The sequence below is a fragment of the Salvelinus alpinus genome, chromosome 6 (genome assembly GCF_045679555.1).
Source record: "Salvelinus alpinus chromosome 6, SLU_Salpinus.1, whole genome shotgun sequence".
NCBI classification, from domain to species: Eukaryota; Metazoa; Chordata; class Actinopteri; order Salmoniformes; family Salmonidae; genus Salvelinus; species Salvelinus alpinus.
In genome coordinates, this window is record NC_092091.1 from 70,505,786 (window position 1) to 70,525,589 (window position 19,804).

General features: G+C 41.3%; 1 protein-coding gene across 1 annotated transcript; it reads left to right on the forward strand.

Moving 5' to 3' along the window:
* The first annotated feature begins 645 nt into the window (after window positions 1-645).
* On the forward strand, window positions 646-15,245 carry LOC139579234 (hydroperoxide isomerase ALOXE3-like). The gene is made up of 11 exons (XM_071407708.1): window positions 646-762; window positions 1,498-1,601; window positions 1,721-1,890; window positions 2,476-2,619; window positions 2,983-3,186; window positions 3,439-3,525; window positions 5,224-5,393; window positions 7,115-7,236; window positions 12,920-13,020; window positions 13,120-13,290; window positions 13,462-15,245. The coding sequence occupies exons 1-11, from the start codon at window positions 674-676 to the stop codon at window positions 13,639-13,641; spliced, it is 1,542 nt and encodes a 513-aa protein (XP_071263809.1). The 5' UTR covers window positions 646-673; the 3' UTR covers window positions 13,642-15,245.
* The last annotated feature ends 4,559 nt before the right edge of the window (window positions 15,246-19,804 follow it).

The following is a 19,804-nucleotide window of genomic DNA, read 5'->3' on the forward strand; positions in this document are numbered from 1 at the left end:
GACCTCTGTGATTGCCAACAAGGGTTTTGCCACCAAGTACTAAGTCATGTTTTGCAGAGGGGTCAAATACTTATTTCCCTCATTAAAATGCAAATCAATTCATAACATTTTTGACATGCGTTTTTTCTGGATTTTTTTGTTGATATTCTGTCTCTCACTGTTCAAATAAACCTACCATTAAAATGATAGACTTATCATTTCTTTGTCAGTGGGCAAACGTACAAAATCAGCAGGGGATCAAATACTTTTTTCCCTCACTGTAAATGGTACTTATCCTCCAATGGAGACTTCTTTATAAGTGCCTAATTGTCCATTTATGTACAGATGTTTGTTTATGCGTACATGTGTACAGATGTAATGTATTATAGATCACATCTCTACTGTACCATGTTTGACTATGATTGTTTTTAGTGTCTCAACTCAATTTGAGTGGTCCACAATGTATAAAAAAACGGTAGTGTATAGTTGTAGCATTTGTGGAATGACGCATCATTTTTTCTAAACTATAAACTCCAAAAAAACAAATAACTCTTAAACACAGAAACATTTATGTGAAGTGACCTAAGCTACCATTTTGTATGTAATGGTGAACGATAGGCTGTGTATCCCGTCTTGATTTACCATGTCTATTCCCTTCAGTTGGAGTATATATGCCGAGGGTCTACCCGAAATAATGAAAGTTGACAGCGCTTCTGATCTCCCTGCTGAGGTCCGCTTCTCTTTCACCAAGGACATTGAGTTCACTTTCACAGCAGTCGAAGCGTAAGTTGGAGCACTGGTTTTCAAAATTGTTTTGCTTAATGTAAAACAGTCACATTTTGCTCTTCCCAGAGTACCCCTGAAGTATACCCCCTAGTGTGCATTTTACCTCTAGGCCTATGCTCTTGTGAGTCTTCACAAGTACCACCTGAGTATAGGCCAAGTATCCCCAGGGGAACATGGGACCCAGGTTGAGAACCATAAGAGGCAGCACCAGGAAATGAATGAGATATTTAATCATCTCTATTGGCATATCCCCAACACACCTTTAAAAATACTTCCTTTACAGTGAGATGAGATGTGATTGTCCTACACCAGTTCAGGTAATTGTGATATTATGAGATATTGGGAATGTGGCCATCAGGGTTGTGGTGGAACGTGGATTATAGGAATGGTGCCAGTAATAACACCCTCAGGCAAGGTTTTCCGAAATGAATTTGTTTTTAGCCACTCAAATCATTCCTGAAATCGTATCAAAAAACAAGCCAATTAACCATCTAGCAGACATTATAACCAAATAGCTGAACTTTTCACCAAATCAAATGCCAATTGACACATAATATTAAGGATATGTGGCCTGTGAATGAATCGATCACCCTAGGGAGAGGATGTAGATGATGAAGAGTAGTGGACCTAGCTCAGAGCCCTGGGGGACATCCTGGCATTGTTAGCACCATTCTCTAATCAACTGCACCATCTTTCTCATGTTGAAGTAAAGTTCCTCCTCTATCCTGGCAGATTGCTGTCACTGAAACTAGAAACCCATTCCACCAACAAGAAACAATGGAAGAGCCTAGATGAACTCAGTCACGTTTTCAATAGCCACAAGACTGACGTCTATGGTAAGTTGGGCTCAGTCTTAAAGAAGGCAGCAATCAAATAGCTCACTGGAATCATTAGTAACTCATTATTATTTTGCACAAAGTTTCATTTTACACATGATCATTTTGTTTTTTTCTAGAATATGTCGAAAAGAACTGGAAGGAGGATGAGTTTTTCGGGTACCAGCTTCTGAACGGCATCAACCCCATGATGATCCATCGCTGCTCCAAGCTTCCAGAGAACTTCCCCGTCACAGAAGACATGGTGAAGGCTTCCCTTTTCGGAAAAAACCTTGAAGCAGAAATTCAGGTTTGTAAAAATGGAGTAATATATGTCATTCATCGTTCTGTTACTGCTCTAGTGGTTTCTTCCTCAGGACATTGTGTGTAGTACAGTACAATATGCTGTACATTGTGTCAGTGTAACGACTTTCCTCTTCTTCTGACGAGGAGTAAGAGATATCGTACCAATGTGCAGCGTGGTAAGTGTCCATTTTAATATAAAAAACTGAACACTACAAAAATACAAAATAACAAAGTGAATGAACAAACGAAAATCGAAACAGTCCCGTATGGTACAGACACAGGAAACAACCACCCACAAAACACAATAGACAACAGGCTACCTAAATATGGCTCCCAATCAGAGACAACGACTAACACCTGCCTCTGATTGAGAACCATACTAGGCCAAACACATAGAAATAGAACAACAGAACAAAACATAGAAAAACAACATAGAATGCCCACCCCAACTCACGCTCTGACCAAACTAAAATAAAGACATAAAAAAGGAACTAAGGTCAGAACGTGACAGTCAGTACTCTTCCTTTGGCATGGTGGTGTTGTTGGTAACATCTGCCTCCCTAACTCATTAATGTCCTAACCTAAACAGAAAGGCAACATCTTCCTGGTTGACTACAAGCGTCTACATGGAGTGACTGCAAACGTGATCCACGGGAAACAGCACTTCTTGGCTGCTCCTCTCTGCTTGCTCTATGTGACCCCAGAAGATAAGCTCATGCCCATCGCAATCCAGGTACATCTCACATAAGAGTGAGATCTATACTTCCGAAACCCCAATTAAATAATCTTAACAGAATGTTTGCCACTGGGAGTTCTCTTGAACCAAAAGGAGTCCCATAAATGGACATAAATATTGCCCAGAAATTAACTAATTGACCAGAAAGCAAAAAGCATGAGCAAAAGCATATACTGTTAGCCTAAAACTAAGGATTTGGGGGTTTCATGATTGATGTTATATCCTATGTCTACATGAACCATACCGGCAAAACTCGTTTTAAGCAAACAACTATTAAACTTCCGTATGTCTTTAAATTGTAACAATATACACATTCTCAATTAATGAAGCAAGCCATGATTGTTCTGCTTCCTTTCACAGCTGAAGCAGGTGCCTGGAGAAGACAACCCCATCTTCCTTCCTACTGACTCTGAGTATGACTGGCTCCTGGCCAAGATCTTTGTGAGGAACGCAGACTTCGCTGAACATGAGCTGAACTTTCACCTACTAAGGACTCACCTGCTGGCTGAGGTGTTTGCCGTGTCGACACTGCGTAACCTACCAATGGTGCATCCCCTCTACAAGGTACATACTTACTGCTGTGCATGCAGACACTGTTTGTTTTCAACTGTTATAACACTACAGTTGTGCGAGTTCTCATTTTCCTATTAACTCAATACTTTTAACATAATTAAGAGAACCTGAAGTATTTGCAAATAAATGTATTCATTGTATGTATTTTTTGTAATTGAAAGTTGCAGTAGGTTGTAGTATACTACAATACATAGCTTTTTTAGTTGTGAATTTCATGTACGATTGTTCCATCTTTCTCCATAGCTCCTGATCTCTCACTTCCGCTACACTCTGCAGATCAACACTCTGGCTAGACAGGCCCTCATATCAGAGAAGGGGGTGATCACAGAGGTACTGCCTATTCCATTCTTATATTGTTGTGTTCTATAAAACGCTAATACTTATGGAATGTCACAATGCTAGTGGAAACTGATTCAAAAGCATAAGAGAGCTCTGTGTTAAAAGATGAAGCACCCTGCTTTCTGCATGCTTATAAATGCACCGCTGATACAAACCATTTCCACTAGCATTGTTACATTCTCCAAAAATGATTATTCTGGACGTTCCTAAATTTCCAGCTAACTTATTTAAAAACTGTTCAGATTAAACAACATGAAGTACATCTGAAATAAGGCCTTCTAAACACTATACGATTATACAATCATAACTTTTGTCACGTTCCCCAGCAAAAATGTCACTCAAACAGAAGGGGGAACTAACAGAGTCACTGACCAACAACCAAAACAAAACAGGTGTGGTTTTAGGAGGGGTTCTGAAAGACACTCATGGGGGTGTCCACTGAAAGTTGACTAGCCACAACAACTGGAACCTAAAAGACACCCACCATGAGCTCCGACAAAATTTGCCCAAGAAGAGGCAAACAAAAGAAAAACCCACATCAAACTTACCGACAAGAAGCAAACCAAAAAGGTGGCGCAAAACGAAATCAGACAAAGGAATGTTTTTCTAGAACTCAAATAGGGAAAGGTGTTGACCCTCCACATATCTCAAGACATCTGGAGCAGTGGGCCACCCACTCTTAAATAGCACCTGGGCCAGCACCGGTGAAACACCTGCCCACTAACAAGATGGCAACCAGCACAGGTGTAACACATACTGTCTAATGAGGTGACACCAATCGGTGCGCCCTACATGCTAACGAGCTATACTGTATGTGCTAAAGTCCAACCTCAAAACATAAATGGAAAAATCAAAGCCTGTAACTCATTGGACACTGAGCTGGTTATCATTTTGAGATGTATACCTAGCGACACATACCGCTGCAGAGGAAATTGGTCATCATGCTGAACTGTCAGGCGTTGCCTAGCGACACATACCGCGGTAGAGTAAACTGATCATCAGGCTGAACTGTCAGGCGTTGCCTAGCGACACATACCGCGGTAGAGTAAACTGATCATCAGGCTGAACTGTCAGGCGTTGCCTAGCGACACATACCGCGGTAGAGTAAACTGATCATCAGGCTGAACTGTCAGGCGTTGCCTAGCGACACATACCGCGGTAGAGTTAACTGGTCATCAGGCTGAACTACAACTAGCTGAAACAAGCCACCTGCGATTCCCCACATGGTAGCTTCTTGTCATTGTTGCTAGCTATCTGACCGTTCAGACTCATAACACACAGCCATCTGCCCCATCGATGCGTGTGCATCATGTTTGTGATATCAGGCAACCTGTTTTTGTCGCTTAAACCACAGGGCTGCCCTGGCGTCTGTCATTAACAAGTTCTGTCATCGATAACCCTGTTTGATATTTAAAACATCGATCGCCGTTAGAACGCACTGCATGTCCTATTATATGACACAAGGGTTGAAGTGATAGGTTTTTCTCACTGGTTACATAAACCATGTTTCCATCCAACCATTTTATGTGGCTGAATTACCTGACAGGCTTGATGGAAACAGCACATTTTTGCAAAAAAATTAAATAATAATAATAATACTTTAGACCAGGGTGGATATTTTTTTTCTCTGTGAAATAGATTATGTTATGATTAAAAAAAGGTGAACTATCCCTTTAACTCATCTTGAAGAATGCCAGTGTAGGAGGTCCAGGGATGATGGAGTTCCTGAAGAAAGCGGTGGCCTCATTGACCTACAGCTCCCTCTGTATGCCGGAGGACATCATTGCACGCGGTCTGGAGTCAATTCCCAACTTCTTCTACAGGGAAGATGGACTCAAGCTGTGGGCCATCATTCACAGGTAGTTTGTGTACAAGTCTTTTGAGTTTTGTGGTGAAAAAAATCCAAGATCTGTCAATTTGACAGCACAATTAGATTTGTGCATTATAAGGAGGCTAGTTCATGCAGCTACATGTTTGCTCAGTTTACTAACTGTAGTTAACTCCTTCCTCCAAAGTAAAAATGATTGGCATCTTACATTCAAACAATGAATCCTGATCTAGGATAACTTTTAAAACATGAAATTATTTGGCTTGCTCTAAAAGGATTTGGCTAAAAGTAAATCTACCCGTCTTTCGGATGGGACGTTAAACGGGTGTCCTGACTCTCTGAGGTCATTAAAGATCCCATGGCACTTATCGTAAGAGTAGGGGTGTTAACCCCGGTGTCCTGGCTAAATTCCCAATCTGGCCCTCAACCATCACGGTCACCTAATAATCCCCAGTTTACAATTGGCTCATTCATCCCCCTCCTCTCCCCTGTAACTATTCCCCAGGTCGTTGCTGCAAATGAGAACGTGTTCTCAGTCAACTTACCTGGTAAAATAACGGAAAAATAAAATAAAATCATGCTGCCAGATTATAATGAGGTTTACGGGATTTTTTGCAAAGATTTGTGCTCTTTTGCACTATGACAATGTAGCCCATAATATCAGTGCTGGGTCATTCTGTGAAATTAGTGCCTTTTGTGTACCTTTGATATTTTTAAAGCCTGTTATATTAAAGCTATATTAAATAGACCTCATGGAAAATTCAATTCATTTTTTTATATGAATAAAGTCTTGCTAAAGTGAAAAAATTCAGCATTTTAACATGTCCCTCTGTGCATCCTCTGTGACTTCTAGGAATATTTTAACCCCCTTAACCTCAACATTTCTACAACTTTTCAACATTATTTTAAAGCTTTAGTTATTTTGTTGCTTTGACAAAGTAATTTCTGAAGATTATTATATATTTCACATGATTAGTGATTCATTTTTATTTATTTTTTATGTTCCTAATTTTAAGGTCAATCCTGTTAAGTGAACTGAACTCTTTTTAAAATGGTGAACATTTTTTGTTAACTATTTTTTTTGTGAAGAACATTGAACATCTAGTCAAATCATAACAATTTGACTAGATGTCAAAAGCGTAACACTTCAACCCAGTTACCCACAGACAGACAGACAGGCTAGAAATGTTTTCACAATTTTTATTATTTTTAAATGAAGCTTACATTCCTGGGTCGCTCGTCTTTTCAGTTCGCTGCAGCTAGCGACTGCAACAAACACTCCAACAGGACAGTTTTATCTCCATCTCATCATTCAAAGTCTCAATCGTGGACACTTACTGACAGTTGTGGCTGCTTTGCGTGATGTATTGTTGTCTCTACCTTCTTGCCCAATGTGCTTTCGTCTGTGCCTAGTTAAATAAAAATGTAATTTCCCCTCCCTGTTGCACAGAACAAGCTTCCATTCCCTGTCACCATGAGATTTATGGCTGATTTAAGATAAAATCGTCAAAACACTTACGGTCAACCCTGTTACTTTGTCACTTAATAGGCACTTACTATAATATTTTTATTTAACCTCTGATATATATTTTTTAATGAAGTTTAACATGTGCTCTTTATGACAATGTTAAAATTAGGTGAAATAAAAATCACCAAGTTACACTACTCATAAGGCCCCTAACTGGTGGAACAGCCCTGTGTTTTGTCATAGTGTTTTTCTAATACCTGATGTTGTCCTGTGGTTTTGTATAGGTTTGTTCAGAAAATGATTGGTCACTACTACACCTGTGACTCAGACGTCCAGAAGGACTCTGAACTGCAGAACTGGATCAAGGAGATCTTCTTCCATGGCTTCCTGGCAGAAACCAGCACAGGTTACACTTTTCTCATTTAAAAGACACACTAGCTCTTTCTCAACTCTTAATCATAAGACTACATCAGTGCAATACAAATGTACAGATCTGATTTGTTGATGAGTGTTTCTGATAATACGTAATATCCAGAAACGTAATATCCAGAACATTCCAAGTGATTCCATACAGTATCTACTGTAGGTTTGAAACCAATTGGCATCAGATTTTCATGTGAATATTCTAAAATCTTTTTTCAAATTTTCCCACCAGTGGTGTTTCCACCAAATGGACTTGTTGCAGATAGAAATCAGTGCATGATGACAATTTACTTTTTCACATTTAAAAAAAAAAAAAAAAATCTCAAGTTCAATGTGTTTCCATCACATTTTAAACTCTATCGATAGTTTTGTCACAAACTGTTGCGTTAAATAGCAAATGTGCCTACTCTGGTCTTGGCACGTGTGCTCTAGCCAACAGCTGGCAGATACAGTGAGGATGGGGGTAGTCTACATTAGGAGATTATTATGGCAGTCAAGCATCTATCATCATGTCACCAGAATAAACCTTCGATATTTATTGGAAAGTAGCATCAAGCTCATCACCGTGCACTTTCACCACCCTGGGAAGTTCATCATAATTTATTTAATCTGTAGCATGTTGCTGAAATGTGTATGCTAAAAACGAGTGGCTGTGTCAGTTCCTGGAACCATAACCACGGAAAGCGAGGCCCGGCCCGTTGCAGCTCTATAAACTTTCCACAATAACCAAGTCGTAGTGGACCACACACCATATCTTTGCGTGACTCCAAGTTTTCTTGGATATGATGGTTATTATATCAATATTTGCACAAAAGATATTTCCACTGCCATTTCTTGCATAATTCATTTGACCGACACACAAATATCCCACAATGTCGAACGAACAAATGATCTGCTGTCATTTATTGTAATTGTACCGAAACTTCCTGTTTCCATCACAGCTGTCATTACTTTTTGTATACAGTTTGACTTACATAAAAGCTGTGGATGGAAACATAGTTACAGAAACTAATGTAATTTCATGGTTCTTTCAGTGGTGGATGGATGACTCTCTTTGTGGATACAATCTAGATAGAGACTGATTACTCTTTGTTTTTTTAAATCTTTAACTGAACACTTTTATAAGCATTCATAAACTGCCATTCTTCCTGTTCTCTTCCAACAATTAACAAACATCTGACCAATCAGAATAGCGCAAAGTAGTTGCAAGGTAGATAATCAATTACCATTCCAATTCACCACACTGTAGAACTAACAATAGTGGCTTAGAAAATAACTCATACAATAATCTTACATTTCTTCCCTCCTCCCCCTAGAGAAACGTCCCCGTTTCTACATTCGATAAGAAAAGAATAATACTGCTGGAGGTCCAAAGATCTGTAGACTTCTCACTTCAGGGCATAGACTCCCCTGTCACTTAAGAGACTAATTTGGCGTTCTCAGACGAACTTTGCTCCAGTTCTGCTGGTTGGGGTGGAGACATCTGGTCTACTGAGGGGTCAGGTGGGTCAATGTCTAATGGGCTGGGCAAGAGGGGTCATGACAAGGGGCCTGGTGAGGCACAGGGGGATCCAGGGACGTCTCAGGTAAGTAGCGTTCCCATGTCTCACAGGGCCTAGAGAATCTGAAGGGTAAGGCACCTGACAAGGCTGTCAGGGTCAGAGGTCAAGGAGGTGCAGGAAAGTGTTCCACAGGCTCATTCGTTCCAGATCGTTCCAGAGGTGTACGGTCTTAAACGATTTTAGTGGATCACTTGGGTCTTGTTAGATTGGTCCAGCAGGTACCTGACCCTGTAGATTACACCAGGGTCCTCTTCTGTAGATCCAAGGCACTCCTCAAAAGGGACCTTTCCAGTGATGTGAAAGCTTCTGATGTGCTATTGTAAGCCACACAAGGTCTCCTGGGTTGTAGAGAATGTGCATGACATTCGTCGTAGTTCCGTTTTTGTTGAAAGTGAGCATGTTCTGTGTGGGAGATCCAAAGGACACACTGGACCATGTCGGTGAGTTGAGCTGTATGATCTGCTGGCGATCCCGGTGTAGAGACGGACCACTGCAGTCCAGAGGGGAACAGTAGCCTGGCTGACATCTTCGCTTCTCAACCATGTGTCAGACAGAAGAGGCTGAAATCCGTTGTAGATGGAGTGCTGGTGTTGTAGGCCAGGGTAAGTTGGTTGAGGCACTCGTCACCAGAGTGTTGGGGCAGTGTCTTGGTCAGGAGATTGATGAGTGTCCGATTTTAAATTGTTCCACCATCCCATCACATTGTGGATGATGGGGGCTGGTTCTGGTCTTCTAAACTCCCAGCAACTGGCAAAGGTCTCGGACAATGTCTGCCTCAAACTGATGTTCTTGGTCAGTGTTCAAGGTCTCTGGTATGCCATGTTTGCTGACAAAGTTCTTGAAGAGACAGTGCTGGTCTTTCAGGGCACAGAGGTTGACGCACTTTGAAAAATAATCCTGCACCGCAAGCACATAAAGTGCCTTCAGAAAGTATTCATACCCCTTAGCTTATTCCACATTTTGTTGTGTTACAGCCTGAAATCAAAATGGATGAAATAGTATTATTTTCTCACCCATCTAAACACAATACTCCATAATGACAATGCGAGAAAAAAAAACTTTTTTTTTGTGCAAATTTATTTAAAATTAAATGCAGAAATATCTCATTTACATACGTATTCACACCCCTGAGCCAATACATGTTAGAATAGCCTTTGGCAACAATTACAGATGTGAGTCTTTCTGGGTAAGTCTGTAAGGGCTTTGCACACCTGGATGCCGACACATCTTTCTAGCGAATTTACACGCTGAAGCTATGTTGCGCTTGGTGACCTCTGATTGTTTCATCCTAACATCGTTGGTACCAACGTGGATAACAATATCCCTATACTCTCTATGCTCACCAGTTTTAGACTTAGCCAGCACCCTCTTCAGGTTATCCTTTACGTCTGTAGCCCTGCTCCCTGGTAAGCAGTGTATGATCGCTGGATGATGATTTTTAAGTCTAATATTGCGGGTAATGGCGTCGCAAATGACTAGGGTTTTCAATTGGTCAGAGCCAATGGTGGGAGTCTTCGGCAGCTCAGAACCCGTAACGGTGGAGGGGAGACTTGAGAAGGCTCTGCCTCTGACTCATTGTTTAAATGGGGAGAACCGGTTTAAAGTCTCTGGCGGCTGAATGAGCGACACAGGTTGAGCATGCCGACAGCATTTCTTTCCAGGAGCCTTGAGAAAATTGTCTGGCTGTGGAGACTGTGCAGAGGGATTTATACTATTATCTGTGCAGAGGGATTTATACTATTATCTGTGCAGAGGGATTTTTACTGTTATCTGGACTTACTGGTGGCACAGGTGCTATTTCATTCTTTCCTACACTTAAATTGCCCTTGCCTAACGATTGCATCTGAAGATGGGCTTGCAACACGGCTATCCTTACCATAAGGCGATAGTTCTCCTGTATATTATGAGTACAGCGACTGCAGTTAGATGTTACTACTTAGTTTTTCCGGCTGGTGGAGGTCCTGTAGAACCATGTCCAGATAAAGCATCCATGGAGAAAAAGTTGAATGAAGAAAGTAGAGCGAAGAAAAAACTAAGAAGTTGTTGTTAAATGTGTTAAATGCAGATTGATGAAACTGTTATTAAAAGTAAAACTGAAAAGTTTGGCAGGTAGCCAAGTAGCAACAAACAGCACAGCAGCATGGGGACAAGTCATCCATCTTCATAGAGGGTGCAGCAACATCCAGGGAAGGTGATGTGGTACAGTAGGTCTTCCACAACTGATATCCAGTAGGGCATGTTGTTGTTGCAGGAAACCTAGCCTAGTATCACTGAATGGTGGGCCCCTCTGACAACTTGAAACTCATGCTTGAGATGTTATTTCCCTAGGGGAAATGCATACTGACAAAGTCCAGGGAATGTCCAAACATTGTCCATTGACAGAGCGAGCAAATGCAAAGGATGTCTTCATGGGGCGCTTTTTCAGAGCTGGATGTGAAGTTCTGAAATCCTCACTGATGATGGAAATGGTTGATCCTGGGTCAAGAAGAGCAGACACTTCAATTCCCTCAAAGATGGCAAGTATGTTAGCTGAAACACCCTCTGTGGAAGCCATCTTGTCACTTTCGATTTTGAACCGTGTGGTGTCAACAAGGAGCTCTGGTGCACTGACTGAAGTTTGCTCCTTAACAAACAACTAGTGATCGTTTCCCTGCTGTGTGGAACCAGACACGTTAGACTGCCTAATGTCTGTCAGGGGACTGGAAGTGTACAATGCACCTGTAATGAGGGCTCACCTATGCCTCTATCCTTGGAGGTCGACTCGGGCTGCCGTGTCATCTGTCCCTTGCATCAGACTGGTGCCTATAGTCTGGGTAGTGAACTCTTGGTGGGTAGTCTAGAGAGTAGTAGCGACAGCTTCCACCATCAGAGCTCCAATCACGTTGGCATTGGCAGTATTCTGGAGAGGCAATAAATTCCAGACGGTGACACTCTGGGCCACGGCATTCAGGTGAGTAGTAGGCTCATGATGGATGTTGAGTTTGATGGTCTGGTGAGAAGCCGAGTGCTCTTCTGGCAGCATCATTGGATGGGGTCGAGGTCCTGTCGGCCCAGAAGCCAAAACACTGTGTGAGGTTCTGGTTTTGGCTTGAGGCCAAGGGCTTTCTTGAGTTTGGTCTTGACAACAGAGTAGGTCTTCTGAACCTTTAGCGAAAGGCTGTCCCAGTAGAGGAATGCTGAATCAGCTAGGTGTGTGGGCAATACTGAGGCTAGCACAGGTCCGACTCCATATCTGGCAGATTGTACATTGCCTGCACAGCCACTTCAAAGCGACAAGACCAGAAAGCAAACAACCTGTGCCATCTCCCTGAAAAGCTGGTGGTAGGTAGATTTTCAGGCGTCGTGAGAAGTGATGGGGGCTAAAGTCAATAGCATTGTCCAAAGGTCCAGCTTGATTAGCATTGTCTAATGGTCCAGCTAGTTTAGCATTAGCCAGAGGTTCAGGGCTATTGTTGTTCAGAGATTCTGTTTCAGACACGTTCCAAGAAAGTAGCAAAAAGTTGGCAAATAAGTTTAAACATTTTTGCAAAAGTGACAAAAACTGCAGTAATCCTCTAAATCTCTCAGAAAAAGATAGCAGCTAGCTCTTACCAGCTGTCCAGATGAGTCCTTCATCCTTGTGCTAGCTGGTGAAAGTATCTACAATGTCCATGGAAAAATACTTCCTGTTAGCTTCCAACAATTAACAAACATCTGACCAATCAGAAGAGAGCAAAGTAGTTGCTAGTTAGATAACAATTACCATTCCACAAAATAATTGCTTATTCGGCTGTATGTTTCAATAAAACAAAGCATTTGTCCACAATTCATAGATTTCTGATTGACTCATTCACTGACAATGAAGCAAAGCGAGCAGTGTACAATGATACATAATGTATCATGTGACTAGTTTTGCAGCTGTCTGCATTCGGCACTACAGAGAGAGAGAGGGAGAGAGGGCAAACTCCACCAAATTAGTTTCAATGTATGGAATCACTTGGGAATTTCTGTATTTTAGGTCAACTTCCCTTTCATGGTTAACATTCCAAAACTATATCCCGGATAATTAGCTAAATGTCAATACAGTGTCTGAATGAAGTGGTTTACTGTACCTTCTCCATGCAGGAATCCCTCAGTCTTTCAGTTCAGTGACAGAGCTGGTCAAGTTTCTCACCATGGTGATCTTCACAGTGTCTGTCCAACATGCTGCAGTCAACAATGGACAGGTGATGAAACCTATTGTGTGATTTTTAGCTTGCCGTGTTTCTGATGTATTATATTGGAAAAGCAAAGTAGTTTGATCTATTTCGCCATTGTCATTCCAGTTTGATTTTGGGGGCTGGATGCCCAACTTCCTCATCTCCCTGCAACGTCCACCTCCCACCACTAAGGGGCAGTGTACTGAGAGCACCATGCTGAAGACCTTCCCTGACGTCAATACCACCGTCAATGGCATGGCAGTGGTGTACCTTCTGAGCGCGCAGTCCACTGACTATGTGAGTATATGAGAGAAACTGTATTAAAATATATTCTATAACTTTAAAACATTTCATTACAATCCTAATCGAATCGTTTCCTTAGTAGTCATAATTAAAATATCCTCAGTGGTTCATGAAACAACAGTTTCCATGTTATTTCAAATTTCATCAACTCTCTTGCCTCCTTAGGTTGCTCTTGGAAATGGCTATCAGGATCACTTCAGCGAGAAGACCCCTCTGGAACTGATTCACAAAACTCAAGATATGATGAAGAAATGCAACTTTGAAATCCAAGGCAGGAATGTCTCTTTGCCCCTGTCATATACCTACCTGAATCCCAACAATGTGGAGAACAGTGTGGCCCTGTAAAATGAGTCGGGGGCCGTATTTTGTAGGCACCAAATGGAAGAAATGCACAGATACAGGGAGGGACTACCTGGACTTGTCCAATAAGAACCACTTGTTTTCATTTTCCATTGAAGCATGTTTTACAAACTTTTTCTACGGTGTGCCCTAATAAATGCAACCTAGGTAATTGACTTTGGTTCAATTGTTAGATACATGTTGCACTTGAACTAGAACTTGAACTGAAACAAAAATATTATAAATAACATTTTACTTAACCCTTCTATTATGTTAGAAAAGACTATACACGATTGATGTTCTGGGCCAATTTGGAAATTACATTAAGTACAGTTTCCCTTATCAAAATGTGGCTGCGGATCTGACTTTTCCCAGACCTTTTCTTCTGAAAACAATGTAGTTCTCCTTCCCTTCACCTTTCTCACTGTCAATCAAGAATGATAATTCTTCAAGTTTTACCGGTGAAACATCCATGCAGTATCTGCATACCAACCATTTAATCTCAGTCAGTTTGATCTTCTTGAGCTATACAGCGTTTCAAACTATCCTACAGTGTTGTTTTGAATGATGTACATTGTGTGAATTGTGGAGCAGATAGTGTTAACTGTAGCATAGCCTACCTGTGTATTTTGCCTAGTGGACCTATTAAGTTTTGGCCACATGAGAGAAAAATGCCCTGGTGTTTTTGTCTTACAGTAATGTAATACTATGCTATTATAGTCGGTTCATAATGTGATCTTGCAGACATTGATTCAGCTTTGATCCATCTTTATTAAAGAGCACCATTCGTCAGAGTAGCCTGTTCTCTAAGAGCAGAGCAAGGACTGTGGTAATGTAGAGAATAAACACATGCACAGAATGTGATGAGCAGAAGCTTCAGGATCTTTAGTCCGGAGAATAAAAGCTCAGGGAAAAGTCAGATCGTCAGCAACTCCGTTTTATTTAACCTTTACTCCACTTCAAATAAATGTTGCTCTGTGCAGGAAGCAGCTTGTTTCTAGGACACACCGTTCAAGAGTTATAAAGGTCAAAGTGTGGGTCAAATGTACCCAGAACATTGTAGATGTCTCGTTTTTTGTTGTTGTACTGGGTTGTATTTTACAAGTGCATTACCCCTACCCAGACAAGAAGATGAAGAAAAATATTTTTGTGATTTCAATCAAAATATTCAGGTCAACTTAAGTTTAAACTTATGTTTTTTGGGGTGGCAGGTAGCCTAGTGGTTAGACCGTTGGGCCAGTATGTAACGTCCTGACCAGAGTTATTATGTGTTTTGCTTGTTTAGTGTTGGTCAGGACGTGAGCTGGGTGGGAATTCTATGTTGTGTGTCTAGTTTGTCTGTTTCTGTGTCCAGCCTAATATGGTTCTCAATCAGAGGCAGCTGGTAATCGTTGTCCCTGATTGAGAATCATATATAGGAGGCTTGTTTTGTGTTGGGATTTTGTGGGTGATTGTTTCCTGTCTCTGTGTTTGTGTTCTGCACCAGATAGGTCTGTCTCGGTTTTCACATTTGTTATTTTGTTGTTTGTATAGTGTTCCCGTTTATTGTCAGATTAAACATGTTGAACACTAACCGCGCTGCATTTTGGTCCTCTCCTTCAACTATGGAAGAAAACCGTTACACATTAACCAAAAGGTTGCTGGATCGAATCCCCGGGCTGACAAGGTAAAGATCTATCGTTCTGCCCCTGAACACTGTTGTTGTAAATAAGAATTTCTTAACTGACTTGCCTAAAAAAATAACTTCTGTCTTCTGTGTCTTCATCATACACTTTGGTCTAGTGTAGCACAATCCGTAGAGTGAACCTTAAAATAGTCATTAACTCCAATCCCCTAGGGTCATGGCTATCCAATTAGGGAGCGAGAGACACCACTCGCTGTTTTTTTTCTGGATCAATGAAAGTCAATGAACTAAGTAGACCAGACTTAGCTGTTATTGCATTGGTGTCCAAGTTAAGTAGACCGGAACTGACAAAAATAAATAAAGGAAACAGCTTAATTTACAGTGCATTCGAAAGGTATTTTGTTACGTTACAGCCTTATTCTTAAATTATGTAATAATTTTTCCCTCATTAATCTACATACCCCATAACGACAAAGTAAAAACAGTTTTTTGAATTTTTTCAAATGTATAAAAGAAATACAACTGAAATATCACATTTACATAAGTATTCAGACCCTTTACTCTGTACATTGTCGAAGCACTTTTGGCAGCGATTACAGCTTTGAGTCATCTAAGGTATGATGCTACAACCTTGGCACACCTGTATTTGGGGAGTTTCTCCCATTTGTCTCTGCAGATCCTTTCAAGCTCTCTCAGGTTGGATGGGGAGCGTCATTGCACAGCTATTTTGTCTTGGCTGTGTGCTTAGGGTCGTTGTCCTGTTGGAAGGTTAACCTTCGCCCCAATCTGAGGTCCTGAGCGCTCTGAAGCAGGTTTTCATCAAGGATCTCTTACTTTGGTCCATTCATCTTTCCCTCGATCCTGACTAGTCTCCCAATCCCTGCCGCTGAAACTTCCACACAGCATGATGCTGCCACCACCATGCTTCACCATGCTGATTGGTGGAGTGCTGCAGAGATGGTTGTCCTTCTGGAAGGTTCTCCCATCTCCACAGAGGAACTCTGGAGCTCTGTCAGAGTGACCATCGGGTTCTTGGTCACCTCCCTGACCAAGGCCCTTCTCCCCCGATTGCTCAGTTTGGCCGGGTGGCCAGCTCTAGGAAGAGTCTTGGTGGTTCCAAACTTCTTCCATTTAAGAAAGATGGAGGCCACTGTGGTTCTTGGGAACCTTCAATGCTGTGGAATTTTTTTGCTACCCTTCCCCAGATCTGTGCCTCTACACAATCTTGTCTCAGAGCGCTACGGACAATTCCTTTGACCTCATGGCTTGGTTTTTGCTCTGATAATGCACTGTCACCTGTGGGACCTTATATAGACAGGTGTGTGCCTTTCCAAATCACGTCTAACCAATTGAATTTACCACAGGTGGACTCCAATCAAGTTGTAGAAACATTTCAGGGATGATCAATAGAAACAGGATGCACCTGAGCTAAATTTAGACTCTCAAGTCATGTCTGGTATTTCTGTTATTTAAAAAAAAAATGTGCTAAACTTTCTAAACCTGTTTTGGCTTTGTCATTATTGGGTATTGTGTGTAGATTGATGAAATAAAAAAATATTTTTACGAAATGTGGAAAAAGTAAATGGGTTTGAATACTTTCCGAATGCACTGTATCCACCATCTTTGTTAGGATTCAGGATGCATTACCAGAGCTGGCCAAGATCGAGCAGTTACTTTTTTGTAGTTAATTTTCTCTAAATATAAAGGCACAACCTAGATTCGAACCAATGTCTTAAGTAGTTGAACTTGTTATTACTCCAACCTCGTGAGTGACAAACTGACACGTTTTTAACTACTTTTTATCGAATGATCGACTTTGATTTGACAGCCTGCACATGCACAGTTCAGCGCGGGACGACCGTTAGACCCGAGGACATGTTTCTGGCATTCACTCAGCTAGCCAACGTCGCCATGACATCGCCTACAAGTGTGATCAGGGATTTCTATTGGAGAAGCACTTTTAGCCTATCTTCATACTGTACTGTCTTTGACCTAACCTTGTAGTAGGTGGCCTTCCATTTAGTAGGTGGCCTTCCATTTTCCAGCTTCCAGCTAGACCAGGAGATCCAGTGTAGTCCCCCTGGGGACAGGTAGCCTTGGAAGGGTACTATCTTTCACCTGCAGCTCCCTTCCTCTAAAAGGGCAGTGTGGGGAGTAAACTTCAAAATGTCCGCTACCTACATCCCATAGTGCCTTGCTGCTGAGAGCAAGTGATGTTCCTGATTTATTAGCAGTGTAGCTCTCAATTGATCCTGCTCAATAAAAGTGTGGGGAGCTGGAAGGAAACTACTGTCCATGCAGCCGAGATAGAGATAGTAGCTGTACCTATACTTTGTGTTTGCCTTATGTAAGAAACTATTTTATATGTTGGCTGATCAAGAGCTTTTCGATTTCATTAAATAAAGTATTTGTTTTTTATCTTCATCCTTGTCTCTATGTTCATGGTCCATGCGGCCCAAGCCTGTGCTTTATTTTGCACACTAACTTCAAAAGATATTCATTTAGAAGCAACCTTTGTTTTGGGAAGAAATTGGAATAATAATGGTGTTTAGATAAAAGTAAGATTTGCTACAGCAATTTGTAAGTTCTTTGTGATAGCTGTAACTGTTATTATCACTACCAAATCAATAACATCTGATGTCAAAACACAAAATGTTGTGCAACTTTCATACTGTAGCAGGATATTCCATGTAGATTGCATTTGCACGTTTACATAGAATGGTTGTATGTTGAACTATACTGAACAAAAATATAAACGCAACATGCAACAATTTCAACGATTTTACTGAGTTAGTTCATAAGGAAATTAGTAAATATAAATAAATTCATTAGGCCCTAATCTATGGGCATGGGCACAGCCATGAGTGGGCCTCGAAGGGCATAGGCCCACCCACTTGGGAGCCAGGTCCAGCCAATCAGAATGCATATGAGATGCTCTGATTAGCGCTGACTCTAGCCACCTCATCCCCCTTCACTCCAAAGACGTCGCCTCATGGTTCCCTCCACAATCGCAACACTTCACATTCTCCTCACTTCTACAACACATGAGATGGTCTCCTCCACAACATGTACATCTTGGCTTTCCCCTTCTGCAGACACTTTCCACACGCCCAAAAGCTTGACAGTGATCACACTGCATCCCTCTTGGGACAAACGCTCTTACATGATCATTCATATATCCCAACATCACCTGGGTAGGGAGGGACACTTAAAAAAAACAGACACTCTTTACTTTTCCTTGATTTACCACTCAATTCATACGACATGCATCAACCACTCCAGGGATATACTTTATTTCTTTAACATCAACTTCCCAAAATCACCCCCTTGACGGGTGCCCTGATCCGAAGAGCTACCCACGACATGGCATGCTTCTCAAAACACATGCTCTTCCTGCTCTGCAGAAGTAGAACAAATCAAAACTAGCCCACTACTCGTGATCCTCACAGCTTGAACTTTAGCGAATACTTTTTGCACCAGTTTAGGTATCTCAAACGGGTTCAAGTTTGGTATTTGGGTTACCTGCTCCTCTTCTACCAACCGTATTCCTAACATGTAAGAAGGTACATTATCAGAACTTAACATTTTGTTCTCCAAAATAACCTTGATCCTTTTTGCATTCCTTTGGACAACAGTCCAGTCCACCATTCCACCGCCATCAGATTCAAGATCCATGTTTGCACCTGATCCCGCCATTCCTCTCACCATTCCTCTCACCATAACATGGATGGACAAGGATTGTTCTTTCTGACCTGGCGCGCCAAAGCCCCCGGTGCATTGCAGGTGCTGTTCATTTAAACTATAATGCCAGGCCAGGTGACCTGTAGAGCAGGGGGTTAGGGACCATGTAGTTTCCTATTTAGTATGTAAATCTTGGTGGGGCAAAAAATAAAAAAAGTGGGATGCATGCCAGCAAAGCCACTACACATAAAAACATAGCTGATATGGCTGACTTGCATAAACAAATGTGGTTTCTAATGACAATTGAGATGTACAAACTATGGAATAAGAGGACAACAAGCGGATAAGAGGCAATCCGTAATTTCTATGAAGACATTAATGAGCGAGCTAGGACGGACGTAGTCAATATAACTAATTGTTCAGCACTTTTGAAATGTACAGCGACAGAATTCAGAACATGGGCCGTTCTTACAGTATACTCCCTGTACATGTCAGAACCGTAGGATAAATAAATGGGGCATATAAACAGACAATGAAAGCTCTTACAATATTCGATCATTACATTTCTCTAAAACAGGTTATAGGCTATTTGTGCACCACCAAGTTAGAACGGTAGGCGAAATTAAGATGTGAAAATAGTAAATTATTAGTGTGAGGCACATTGAACGCCGTTTGGGTCTTTGCGTGTCAAAAAATATACATGTCATATAACACTATTTGACTGGTTAAATAAGCTGTTAATTTTACACGTCAAATAACACAACTATATTACAAAATGTTGTGTGTGCTGAATTTGCACGTGCAAGTCAAGCACCACCACTACTATCAGTAGCACTGTCAAAGCTATATAAAGTAGCCAAACAA

Bases quoted from the DNA above. Each gene is read 5' to 3' on its own strand.
- LOC139579234 (XM_071407708.1), top strand. From the start codon at position 674: ATGAAAGTTGACAGCGCTTCTGATCTCCCTGCTGAGGTCCGCTTCTCT. The intron at 1,602-1,720 runs GTAAGTTGGGCT...GTTTTTTTCTAG, and splicing joins CCACAAGACTGACGTCTATG to AATATGTCGAAAAGAACTGG. The intron at 1,891-2,475 runs GTTTGTAAAAAT...TAACCTAAACAG, and splicing joins ACCTTGAAGCAGAAATTCAG to AAAGGCAACATCTTCCTGGT.